The sequence below is a fragment of the Peromyscus leucopus genome, chromosome 1, assembly GCF_004664715.2.
Source record: "Peromyscus leucopus breed LL Stock chromosome 1, UCI_PerLeu_2.1, whole genome shotgun sequence".
Classification (NCBI taxonomy): domain Eukaryota; kingdom Metazoa; phylum Chordata; class Mammalia; order Rodentia; family Cricetidae; genus Peromyscus; species Peromyscus leucopus.
In genome coordinates this window covers 175,112,054-175,125,277 of record NC_051063.1, presented here as the reverse complement: position 1 = coordinate 175,125,277, position 13,224 = coordinate 175,112,054, and the positions used below count along the sequence as shown (strand labels likewise).

General features: G+C 46.2%; 1 protein-coding gene and 1 pseudogene across 1 annotated transcript; one reads left to right on the top strand and one right to left on the bottom strand.

Annotated features, from left to right (window-relative positions):
* Positions 1 to 230: 230 nt before the first annotated feature.
* Positions 231 to 2,794, bottom strand: LOC114686420 (annotated as a pseudogene).
* A 982-nt stretch (positions 2,795 to 3,776) lies between these two features.
* Positions 3,777 to 11,887, top strand: LOC114686425 (pregnancy-specific glycoprotein 22-like). The gene is made up of 5 exons (XM_028861103.1): positions 3,777 to 3,849; positions 5,176 to 5,535; positions 8,297 to 8,656; positions 10,228 to 10,587; positions 11,607 to 11,887. The coding sequence occupies exons 1-5, from the start codon at positions 3,786 to 3,788 to the stop codon at positions 11,885 to 11,887; spliced, it is 1,425 nt and encodes a 474-aa protein (XP_028716936.1). The 5' UTR covers positions 3,777 to 3,785.
* The last annotated feature ends 1,337 nt before the right edge of the window (positions 11,888 to 13,224 follow it).

Below are 13,224 nucleotides of genomic sequence, written 5' to 3'. Positions count from 1 at the left end.
TTTCTCCCCCTCTTCTGCAAGATTCCGCAGGCTCCGCCTAATGTCTGACCGTGGGTCCGCATCTGTTTCCATAAGTTGCTGGATGAAGTCTTTCTGATGACAGTTGGACTAGCAACCAATCTATGAGAATAGCAGGATATCGCTAAGCATCAGTACATTGAACTATTTTTTCTTTTTCTTTTTCTTTTTTTTTATTCAGAGTGATTTTATTGCTGTGTACACAAGAGAACTTATGCCACTAGAGGAGAGGCTATAGATGACTCATATTTCCAATTGGGAGGGAGGACCCAATTAGTCTTATGGTAATGAGCCAGCTGGTGAATTCTGCTCTCTATCAGAATCAGGCAGAATTTAGCATCCCTATCCTTTCTGTTCCTCTCAAGATGCTTTTGGACAGCCACCACTTTCTTAATCAAATGGTACAGATCCTCAGGGAGGTCAGGGGAAGGCCTTTTGACTTAGGGATTTTCAGGATTTTATTACCAGTCACAAAACGGACCTGTGCCACACCATGCAAGTCCCTCAGGATCACACCTATCTGGGAGGGAGTCAGACCTTTCTTGGCCAGTTTGTAAACTTGTTCCTTCAAGTTGTCAGGTGTCAGCTTCAACCACGTGGGGACACTATGGCGGTAGGGCAGTGCCAACTGGGACAGGCCCTTCCCTCTACTTGAAGTCTTGCCTGGTCACAGGGGATGACAAGTTCAGGCTACATATGCACTATTGTTGAGAGTCTTAGCTGGGGCCTTGTAGATTCTTGGGATATTCCCATGTGCTTTTTCCTGACTTGGAATGCCCTCCCCCTGTCCAGTAACCTCTTTCAGTACTCTTTCCCTTCATCCTTCACCAACCTGATCACTCACGTTCCCATCCCTACTTGACCACAGTCCAGAAACCAATTTTTTGATGATGCTGTTTCACTAAGTCTTCACCATGTCAGTGGTACATATCCGAGGTTCCCTGGACTCAGGTCCTGGGTTGTGTAAAAAGTGAAATCAGGGCAGATACCCCAGAGCTGTGCTCAGGTTCTCAAGGTCCAGCTTTGAGGGGCTATAGACACCAGCACATGTGGTAACCACAGAAAACAGAAACCGACTCTCACTTGGAGAAGGAGTAACTTCTTGTGGAGTCTCCCCGTGGAGAAAGAAGACTTAACAGTCTGAAATAGTGTCCTAGTTAGACCCAGCGCAAAGTCACTTGGGGGAAAAGAATTTTAACTGCATAACTGTCTTTATCAAGTCTGCCTGTGGACATATCTGTGAGGGATTGCTTTAATTGATGCAGGAGGGCCCAGGCTGCTATGGGCAGCACCATCTCTAGGCAGATGGTCCTTGACTGATTAAGAAAGCCAGCTAAGTGTAAGACAGAGAGTGATTTTGCTGCCTTGACTTCCTTCAGTGCTACCCAAACCTGGAAGAGAAGTGGATCCTTTGTTTTCTGTGGTGGCTATTCTTGGTTGTCAAACTTGACTACGTCTGGAATGAACTACAATCTAGAAATGGAGGGTACACTTGCAATCTGGACGTCGAAGCAGGAAGACAATGTGCCTTTGATCTGAATCTTGAGGCAGGGCGACACGCCCTAAATCCAGATCTTGAAGTGGGAAGGCACACATTTAATCTTGGCCACATCTTCCCTGGAAGCCTATCTAAAGACAATTGAAGAAGGGTTCATTTGTTCTTTGCCTGCTTGCTCTCATCTTGTTAGCACATGCATTCCTTCACTGGCACTGGAGCCAATTTCTTTGGATTCCAGCACATACAGAAGCCTAGTTGAGATACCCAGCCTCATGGGACTGAGAAACTACTAGATTCTTGGACTTTCCATTCACAGCCAGCCATTGTTGGACTGCAGTCTGTAAGTCCAAATATTCCCATATAGAAACAGACATAAGTATGTATTTATGTATGTGTGTGTGTGTGTTAGGATTTCATTGCTGTGAAGAGACACCATGACTATGGCAATTCTTATAAAGAAAATATTTAATTGGGGTGTCCTGCTTATAGTTTCAGAGGTTTAGGCTATTATCATATTGATGGGGAGCATGATGGTATGCAAGCCGAGATGCTGCTGGAGCTGAGAGGGTTACATCTTGTAGGCAACAAGAAGTCAGTTGACTCAATGGGAAGCATCCTTAGCATAGGAAACCTCAAATCCTACCCAGACAGTGACATACTTTTTTCTACAAGGCCATACTCTCTCTAAGAAAAGAATAATTCTTAGTAGTGCCACTCGCTATGACATTATTTGGGGTGAATTACATTCAAACTATATATATATATATTCTCTAAGTTCTGTGACTCTAGAGAACCCTGACTAATACACTTTCCTAAACTGTTTTTTCTCAAGGTGTTTTTTTTTTTTATCACAGTGGGAGAAACAGCGTATAGAGAACAACAGCTATCACATCCTTTTGAATCAATTTTCTATGTACATAAGAACCAAACCCCTTACTTCCCTGTGGCCAAAACAAAGGAAAGATTTAGATGCCAGAGACTTCGCAGTGAGTGCAGGTGCAGCCCTACATTGGTGTCCTCTCCTTTGAGTCTCAAGATAAGTATCCCAGGACTTTATTTTGAAAATTTGGAGGTACAAGGCTCCTACCAAGCATCTCCATCCTCTGGATGTACACTATTTTTAAATGCAGTCCAGGTCTTCCCAGGAAAAATCTGGAACCCTGCCTGGACCCACCCTATACTAGATGGAATTAGGAGTTCTGGAGAGTACAGTGAACAGGATGATAGGCCCTCTATCCCACCTGTGCTCAGGGTGTCAGAGCAGGTCACAGTTGACATGTTAACCCTCCCTCCTGTAGTCCTAGATATGAGACTTCATTTTTCCAAGTGATCACCAGGACACATACTCAACAATTAGAAAATTCTTTCCCTGAGCCATGACCTTAACTAGGAGACTCATTTCCATGACTGTTCCTCAGCCCTGCTCTGACCTACTGGCTGCTTCATGTGTCTGAGAATATCTTTATGCATGGGGAATGTGAAAGTCCCCTCACTCCAGGCATCCTTCATAGACAGGATTTCTACCAGGGAATCACCTAGGTAAAGGACAAAGATGACCCACGAAGATAGGGAGGACTTGGGCTCACCCAACACACAGATCATCCAACACAGGATTCCAGAATGTTGTCTTGAATTCCTCCATAGGAAGAGGGAGCTTTTCCAGGACACAGAGGTCACGCCTTTCCCAATACTGAGGACATGAAACTCCTCACACAATGGCTCTTGGGCCTCTCTCCTGGATCATAACTTTGACTGGTGACACTAGTGAAAAAGAATTGATCTCCATCCCTATTGATCACTCAGCTGGCCCCTTTCTAGCTTTCACTGGCATCTGTCACCTTCTGCTTGGTGTAAATCCCACCTCCCCAGAGCATTGAGAACACAGGGCAGACCAGATGCTCAGCTGGGTCTCTGTGTCATAAGGACACATAAGCAGGATGAGACTCCCTCTGGTGCTGACAGACCCAAGGCCAGGACACAGCAGATGTCAGCCCTGGGATGATCCATTGTTCTCTGAGGGCATGGGGATGCTTATCAGCCTTGTTGTTCAATGTGTTGCTTGGAGGAGAAATGTAAAGGGAAGTAGATATGGATGCCGGAAGCACTGGGAGTGGAGGGGACAAAATACCACCACTCAGAGCCCACTGGATTCTGGGAAGTGCTCCTGCCTGGGAGGACACTCATCTCAGAGGGAGGAAGGACAGCAGAGACTGAGCGCCTTGCTGGAGCTGAAGCTTTTCTCCTCAGAGGGCAGACAGTGAGAAGAGAGATGGAGGTGTCCTTTATGATTCCTTGCAAGGGATGCACCCCCTGGCAGGGGCTCTTACTCACAGGTAAGTGTACCCACTCTCTAAACATGTGGGGGAGGGGAACTCAGAAACAAGCTGGAGTTTCCTAAAGAGAACAAGATCTTGAGAGAAGACTTGAGGTTTTTTTCTGTAGTCACAGGGCAGAAGGTAGAGTGAGGGACAGAGGCTCAGCAATCTGAAGATCTCAGTGGACAGGAGGTGATGAGGGGAAGTGAAAAGCCCCCAAAACTTCCTATTCATAGTCAATTACACTGGCTCAAATGTTCTGAAGTCTGATGGCAGCAATGACAGTGTGACTCTCAATGGAACTGAAACGGGGTAGGGCAGAGAGATGGCTCAGTGTGTGGAGACATGACAACCTGCATTCAGTCCTCAGCTCTCACAGGGTAGATGGAGAGAACAGACTCCCACAGGCCCTTCTCTGCCCTCAAAACAGCTGCTGTTGCACGGACCTGCTCATATGTACAGTGAGACATGTGCCTTTAGAAATATATACTTAGAGTATATAAGTGAATGTAAAAAAGTTTAAATCACTCTTGAGTATAATTATTGCCCTTAGCTACAAATGGGAATTATGTAGATAAATCCATGGACACTCTTTCCTAACTTCCTTCCTTGCTTCCTTCCATCCATCCTTCCTTCCTTTCTTCATTTCTTCCTTCCTTCCTCCCTCCCTCCCTCCCTCTTTTGCTCCCTTCACTACTTCCTTCCTTCTACTTTTCCTTCCTTCCTTTTTTTATTTTTTCACCCACCCCAACACAGTGTTTCTCTGTATATTCCTAACTATCCTAGAACTCATTGTGTAGACCAGGTTGGCCTCATACTCAGAGAACTACCTGCTTTGACCTCTGGATTGCTGTGATTTAGGATGTGCATCACCACCTCCCAGCTTCTTTCAATTTTTCATTCTTCATTGATGTTTGAGACTATTTTAGGAACTGAACCTTCCTAAAAGGTCACAACAATCCCTGTCCTTACACAGCCCTGGATCTATCAGATTCAAAGTCAGTGTATCCAGAGGTGGATACCAGGAGATGACTGATAACACAAAGAGAACAGAGGAAAAAACATCAGAACATAAGGACCCCCTAGAGGAGGAGGTCAGAGTGGCTTCCTCACAAGAAATACTCTTTATGTGAGGAGGGTATGGGGACACTGAGGGGGAGAGCCAGGCAGACAAGTGAGACGGTTTTTCCCTATAGAGGAAAAGACACAGTCAGAGGCTCTGAGGAAATGGAGGTTATGTCGCTCTCTTCCATCAAGCACGGTTAGCACACTGCTAGTCAAACACCTAAGCTGAGTCATGATCACATCTGTTCAATATTGATGCTTTCCCCTTTCTCCTTGTAGCCTCCCTTTTAAGCTGCTGGTATCCACCCACCACTGCCCAAGTCAACATTGAACTCCTGCCGCCCAATGTGTTCGAAGGAGACAATGTCCTTCTACAGGTCCACAATCTGCCAGAGAATCTGCTAGCCTTTGCTTGGTACAAAGGCGTGACAAATTTGAAACGTGGAATTGCCATCTATTCACTGAAATACAATTTAAGTGTCACAGGGCCTGTACACAGTGGAAGAGAGACAGTGTACAGCAATGGATCCCTGCTGCTCCAGAGTGTCACCCACAAGGACACAGGATTCTACACCCTACGAACCATAAGTAGACAAGCAGAAATTGTATCAGTGACATCCATGTACGTCCACGTGCACAGTAAGTGATTCTTCTTGAACTCTGGGAGCTGGGTGGGGTTCTTTCCACTGGACACACACAGAAATGCCAAATCCAGCCTGTGCCTACTTCCCCTCTGCATGTGTCTGCATGTTGGGGTTTGAGCATGTGGTGTGGGACACACATGGTAGAGAATAACTGCAGTAGATCAGAATCCTTCATTTGACCTCACTTTGCACACAGGTGGATGCATGGCAGGTAACTCAGCCTAGGATATCAGCCTCTGTCTAGACTGTTGGGGTTCTCCCCAGGATGTGTCCTTGAGAAAGGCCATGAATGATGAATGTTGTGAGTGGTTGAGGAAAAATGGGATTCACAAAGGGAAGTGAGGGACATCTAGAGCCCTGGATCCAGACCTCTGTCCCAGACTCAACCTCTGATGGTCCTGAGTAGCATTTGCAAAGGTTGGATTTTTACTTCCCTATGGTTGGGAACAGGGAGAACATAGCTAGGCAGATATCCAGGCCCTTAACTAACTGTCCTGATGGGCTTATGAAGCTTCACAGGAAGGCCAGGGTCTCTGAAAAGAGGGACTGAGGGCACAGGTCCTCCTGACAGGTTCTTGTCCCCTGTGGTACAACTCATGGAATTCTTCCCTTCAGGGAAATGGCTGCAGGCTCTGCTAATCTGGATAGCTCCTAAAGAGTGAACTGCAGTTCCGCCAGTGATCACCAGGGGGAGGGTTACACATAGTCAACACTCAAGACTATTTGCCTGAGCCAGGAACTTACCTTGTATCCTGCCTCCCACTCTTATCCCTACAGACCTGGAGATCACTGACACAGCCTTCTCCAAACTACTGGCTGCTTCCTGAATCTGTTACACTGCCAGGGGTTCATGCTTACTTCCCCTTTATGTATTTCCTTTGGAAAGATAACAGTAGCCAGGGGAATTAGCTAGACAGAGGTCCAAGGCGTCTATAAATGCCAGAGAGCACAGAGGTAGACCATTAACAGTTCAGCATACGGGAAGTGTAAGCATTGTCTTAAAATCATTCATGAGGTGGTGGAGCCCTGAGTCCTCTTTATAGGACTTAGGCCACCTCCCCCCACACACTCAGAATGGAAAACTCCTGACAAACTGTATCTGGGTCTTTGTCCAGGGCCAGATCCATCACTGGTGACTGGATGAGATGCAGTGAGAATGGATGTCCCCTGCCTGCACATCACTCAGCTTGTGCTTTTGGAGTCCCCACAGATCCTTTTGACACTTCGCTGAGAGCAACTTCTGTTTCTAGAGTATTGAGAACACAGAACAATCTCTGCACCCAGCAGGTTTCTGTGTCTCAGGAAAGTGCAGAGGCTCTCTCTTTGGTGCTCACAGACCAAGGCCAGGACACAGCAGAGGGCAGCTCCAGGGTGAACTATGTTTTCTCAGGGCACAGGATGCTCAGTTTGTTGTTCACTGTGTGGTCTGGAGGACTAAGACATAAAGAGAGAAGGGGAGAGGGACATGGGAAAGCACTGAGAGTGAGGGGCCAGAGCAGGGTTTGGAAGACAGAACCATCCCCTGCCCGTGGAAGTCTGGGAGATGTTCCTGCCTAGGAGGAGGCTCAGCTCAGATGGGAGAATGAGAGTAGAGGCTGGGAGCAGATGTGCCACAGGGGAAGGACAGATCAAGTCACAGAGACCAGAAAGACACTCGTTTTCCCCTATGTAAAGGATGTATTACCCGTCCAGGGCTCCTGTTCACAGGTGAGGAGACCACATTTGGACAGCATGTGAGAGTACAGGACTGATCTACTGTCTAAAGTCTCCTAAGGGGGACAAGGACCTGAGAGGAGTCTTGGGGTTTGTAGGGAGAAGACAAAGGGAAGCAACAGGAAATGTATGGCTAATAAGAAAAAGTAAGGGGAAGGGAAGGCGAGACTGTTTTTACCCAAATTTCATCACTGTGGCCAAAACCATCTAAAGACTGATGTTGGGAGCTATGACTTCATAAATAGAAAAACAAGCTATTGTTGCTCAATGACATGGCTCAGGGGATATAGCATTTGACCCATTGTCTGACTACCTGAGAACCAAGGATCACAAGTTGTAACCTGACCTCCACCTAGGTAGTGTGTCCTGCATCCACCCATACACCCTGAGACATGGTCCTGCACACAAACTCACACACAGATATAATAAGTAAAAGTGTAAAAAAATCAAGCAAATGGAGGCATTCATTACTGTATTCCCGAACCTATGAATTTTTGAAATTAAATCCATGGACATACAGGGTCTTGGGACATCATCCATTCTTTCATTCTCCACAGGTAAGTAGTTTTTTTCTAGGCAGACGTTAAAGAAGGGAAGACCAATCCTGTTTCTCACATTCCTCAGTCCTACTTGACTGGAAGACAGAGCAGGAAAAAAAAGCTAGAAGGTGAAGTCAGGTGTTGATTGGAACCACAAGAGGTGGAGGACAACAACAAAGAGAGTCAGAGAGTGAAGACAAGATGTGTAGAGGAAGAGGTCAGAGAGGCATTTCCTCAGTATCTACACTGGATGTGAGCAGGGGTCTCAGGGTAGTGAGCTGGGGCCATGTTGACAATTGAGGAGGGAGCCCCATACAGAAGAAATGACATACACAGGGACTCAGAGTGAACAGAGGTCACGGGCTAACCTCCACCAAGTAGGACAGGGAGACACTCACCCATACCCCTAGGCTGAGCAATGGACACATCCACGTAGGACACGGCCCCATTTTAGCCAAAAACACAGGTCCCTAAAGTGATGGTTATCTCTCTCTTCCCTTCTAGCCTCCATTTTAACCTGTGCACACCCTCCCACCTCTGTTCAGCCCACTATTGAATCAGTGCCACCCAGAGTTGCAGAAGGAGCAAGCGTTCTTCTACTTGTTCACAATCTCCAGGAGAATCTTCTAGGCCTTTTCTGGTACAAAGGTGTGATTGTGTTCAAGAACCATGAAGTTGCCCGACACATGGTAGGCAAGAATTCAAGTGTGCCGGGCCCTGCACACAGTGGCAGAGAGACCATGTACAGCAATGGATCCCTACTGCTCCACAACGTCACCCTGAATGATATCGGATTCTACACCCTACGAACTCTGAGTAGAGACCTGAAAATGGAATTAACACATGTGCAACTCCAGGTGGACAGTAAGTGATTCTCTGTGATCACTCTGTGCCGGGTGGGATTAAGACACACAGGACTGTCATGCCTAGCCAGTGCCTACCTCCCCTCTCCATTTCATCCCCATATTGGAGTTTGAGCATTTAGTACAGGACACACATGGTGGAGACAAATGGCCGTAGATCAGACCCCATCTCATGATTCTCCTTGTATCAAGGGAGAACTTGATGGAAAGTAACTCAGTTTAAGATGTCTGAGTTGACCCAGTCTCCAGAGGCTCTAGCTATGCATGTGAAGAACCCATGACAACCTCACAGACTGGTGATCACTAGGAAGCCCTGGTCCTAGTCATTTGCTACTCAACTACACATGACCCTGGGGAGTATTTTGCCCAGACTGGTATCTTATTTCCTCTGAGATGACAGGGAAAAATGTTTTGGCCATCCATGTCAAACTGTGGCATTTCGTAGCTCTAAACATGAGAGTTTCATATATAAAAGTCCAGGATTGATGCAGAGAGAATGGAGGAGTGATGCTTACTGGCTTGCTCCTCACAGCTTGCTCAGCCTGCTTCTTCTTTTCTTGTTTTTTCTGAGACAGGGTTTCTCTGTGTAGCTTTGCTCCTTTCCTGGAACTCACTTGGTAGCCCAGACTGGCCTCGAACTCAAAGAGATCTGCCTGGCTCTGCCTCCCAAGTGCTGGGATTAAAGGCATGCGCCACACTGCCCGGCCTCTTTTTTTCTTTTTTGGTTTTTCGAGACAGGGTTTCTCTGTGTAGCTTTGAGCCTTTCCTGGAACTCACTTGGTAGCCCAGGCTGGCCTTGAACTCACAGAAATCCGCCTGGCTCTGCTTCCCGAGTGCTGGGATTAAAGGCGTGCACCACCACCCTCCGGCTCAGCCTGCTTCTTATAGCAGATAGGACCACTAGCCCAGACCTGGATGTTTTCTCATTGGGTTTCACCTTTCTATATCAATCACCAATTTAAAAAAATGTCCTACAGGTTTCCCAACACTTCACTCTGTTGATGGCATTTTCATTTGATGCTTCCTCCGTCAAATTGATTCTAGCTTGTGTCAAGTTGACAAAAGTTATTCTGCCTAGTTCCCGAGCGTTTTCTGATACCTAAGTCTGCCGAGAAGACCATAGTGCTCCCGCCTTCATCCAGCACTAGCCCCAGGGGCTACAGTGCAGAGCATCAAGGACATCTAGAAGGTGAAGTCAGAGGTTGACTGAAGCCGCAAAGAAAAACTGAGAAAAAGTCAGAAAGTGAGGATCCAGGGTATATAGAGAAAAAGGTCAGAGGAGACATCATCACAAACCTCAGTGTGTGTGAGTGTGAGCAGTGTCTGACTGAGGGCAGTGAGGGTCAGCTATGTAGACATCCTGGGAGAGAGTTCCATGGAGAGAAATGACACATTCAGTGGACTGAGGGAATGGAGGACATCACGTTTCTGAACTCTCCCCGGGCGGGATATGCATACCCACACCTACATCTCTAGGTTCAACCATGAATCCATCTGCTCAGGACAGAGGTCATCATCTATCCACCAAGCACAATGACCCCATGAAATGACTATTTCTCTTCTTATTTCCAGCCTCCCTTTCTGCTTGCTGCAACCCTCTCACTTCTGCTCCACTCACCATAGAACCAGTGCCACGGAGTGCTGCTGAAGGGGAAAGCGTTCTTCTCCAAGTCCATAATCTGCCAGAAGATCTGCGAACCTTTTCCTGGTACAAAGGGGTGCATAGCATGCAGAACCTTAAAATTGCAGACTATAGCAGAGCCATAAATTACATCACCAGGGGACCTGCCTACAGAGGAAGAGAGATGGTGTACACCAATGGTTCTCTGCTGCTCCAGGGCATCACTGAGAAAGATGCAGGATTCTACACACTTCGAACTTCAAACAGAGATTTCATAACTGAAAAAGCATATGTGCAACTCCATGTGAAGAGTAAGTGACTCTCTATGGCCTCAGGCTGATGACTGTGGATTATCCTACTTCATACACTGAACTGTCAGGACTGGGCTGTGCCTTCTCTCTCTCCCACTCACTGTGCCCCCACACTGGGGTTTGGACTCTTACTGCAGGATACACATAGTGTAGACAAACTGCAATAGGTCAGAACTACTCACCTGTCTTCACCTGCAGAGAAGAGGACCTGCTCTGGGAAAACTAAACCCCAGGATGTCAGCTTCATCCCAAACACTTGGGGCTTTCACCATGCACATGATCACAGAAAGACTCTGTGGGAGTCAGGCAGGCCCTGGCTGATGAAGCCATGGGGTTCTCACAGAGAATACCAGGAAACCCTGGCTCCAAATCTCTGTTCCTGACTAGACTCCAGATGACACTAGGGAGCTTTTTGTCACTGTTTGCTTTTGACTTCCTGTTAGAGCTGACAGGGAACAAGGCTTTATGGACTGTCCAAGACCCATAGAGTATGGAGTTAGCTGCCATGACAGCTGCAGTTCATAGGTCACCGGGCATCTCCTTCTCCTGAGTCTCAGTGGACAGGTGCCAGGATGTAAGCCAACTCTTCTGATGGGCTTAGGAGATTTCACAGGATAGTCAGGATCCCTGAAGGGAGTGACAGTTCTCCAGGAAGCTACTTGTCCTCAAGGGCCCAGTCGAAGGAATTCTTTTCTGCAGGAAAAGAGTAACAGATGCCGCTGAGATGAGCAGCTTACCCAGATCCCAAGGTCAGGCCTTTACTTATACCTTAATCTTAACTCATAGACATGGCAATGATCATGCACTGTGTGTCCTATTATAGGAAAACAGAGGCACAGGTAACAGTGCCTGAATCAGGATCACATAGGCCATGGGTAGCAGATCCAAAGTACAAGATATTATCTTCACAGTTCTAACTTATCTACCCTGGAGGTTTGATTAAGTGTGAACTATAGGGGGGCTGGTTGCGATCTCTGAAGGACTAGTGTTATTTGTTCTCCTCCTCTGTTTCTTTGCAGAGCCTGTGTCAGAGCCCTTTTTGCGAGTCACTGACACCACAGTCCCAGTACAGGGCTCTGTGGTTTTCACTTGCCTCTCAGCCGACACTGGAATCTCCATCCGCTGGGTCTTCAATAATCAGAGCCTGCAGCTCACAGAGAGGATGACCCTGTCCCCAACAAAGTGTGGACTCAGCATAGATCCTGTCAGGAGGGAGGATGCTGGACAGTATAAGTGTGAGGTCTCCAACCCAGTCAGTTCAAAGACCAGTCTCCCAGTCAGGCTGGCTGTGGTAAATTAGTGACCTGTCTTCTCATCTTACAGAAAGGTGAGGGCATTTCTTTATCAATGAGGTACAAAAAGGAGTAAAGTCAAATGGTAAAATTATCAGTTACCACTCGGGTAGAGCCAGCATGGTAACTCATGCCTGTAATCCTGGGATAAATGTGTGCACAAGGAAAGGACAGGATTCAAAGTGAGATTTGATCTTCAAAAGAAAATGAAGACATCAACATGGTAATCAATACCGCAAAGGGGTTAAGACTTAGGTTGCAGATCAAATCCATAGCCAACACTCAGAATCAATGGGAATTAACTTCAGGAACCCCCCAAAATGTCATATTCTCTGAGTCCCTTGTTAAATGGTACAGTGTTTGCATGGAGATTACCATCCTCTCATATGCTCCAATAGTTTTGCTTAACATCAATGCTCTCTAGACAACAGTCATCCATGTGTAGCGAGGAAGAGTGACAGGAAAAGGTATTGTCCCTGTTTCACTGTGGACATAACTGGTTCCTGAATAGTATTGATGTACAGTTTGATATATAGGTGGAAATCCTTCACTTAAGGTCACACTGTACTGTTTCATCCTGAGAGTTGCATTAACATTGTGATGACCGTGTACATGGTTCTTTTTCCTGGATATATATATATACACATGCATATATATTATACATAATATATGGAAGATATAATATATCGAATATACATTGTATATATACACGTGTGTGTGTGTGTGTGTGTGTGTGTGTGTGTGTGTGTGTGTGTGATTTCCTTTAGCAATTTTGAAGCATACATCATAGTGGCATGAAGCACATTCATATTGTCATGTGATCATCACCATTGTCCATTTCCAAATCTCATCATGCTAACTCAAGCTCTGTATAACTCCATCTACTGCTATCTTTGTGCATGTGACAAAAGAAGACATTAAATTTTTGTGGTCAATATTAATTCACCAAAGTACAGTTCAGGTGGGTGTGTTTGCTCACCAATTTCAGAAATTTCTGTAGACGTTTTAGGATTTTCTACAGATAAGTTCATGCCATCTTCAGACATATTTTACAGCTGAATAACTGGCCACTTTTCATTTCTTTGTGTTGCCTAATTGTTCTGTCTAGGACTCCTAAGGGAATACTGAACAGAAGTGGCCACAGCAGCATCCTGTTGTTGATCCTGGTCTTAGAGGAAAAGCTGTCAGTGTCTCCACTGAATGCTGAGGTGGCTGTGATTATTTTCATGTGTGCCCCTGCTACACTGGCCTATCCTCTACCTAGTTTGTCTGTTTTCATCATTAAAAACTGTTCACTTTTGTCAAGTGTCTTTATTGATTCAGGTATGTGTTATTCATGAAGTCA

Coding starts and splice junctions, on each gene's coding strand:
- LOC114686425 (XM_028861103.1), top strand. CDS start 3,786: ATGGAGGTGTCCTTTATGATTCCTTGCAAGGGATGCACCCCCTGGCAG. Junction 8,657..10,227: donor TGTGCAACTCCAGGTGGACA/GTAAGTGATTCT, acceptor TCTTATTTCCAG/CCTCCCTTTCTGCTTGCTGC. Junction 10,588..11,606: donor TGTGCAACTCCATGTGAAGA/GTAAGTGACTCT, acceptor GTTTCTTTGCAG/AGCCTGTGTCAGAGCCCTTT.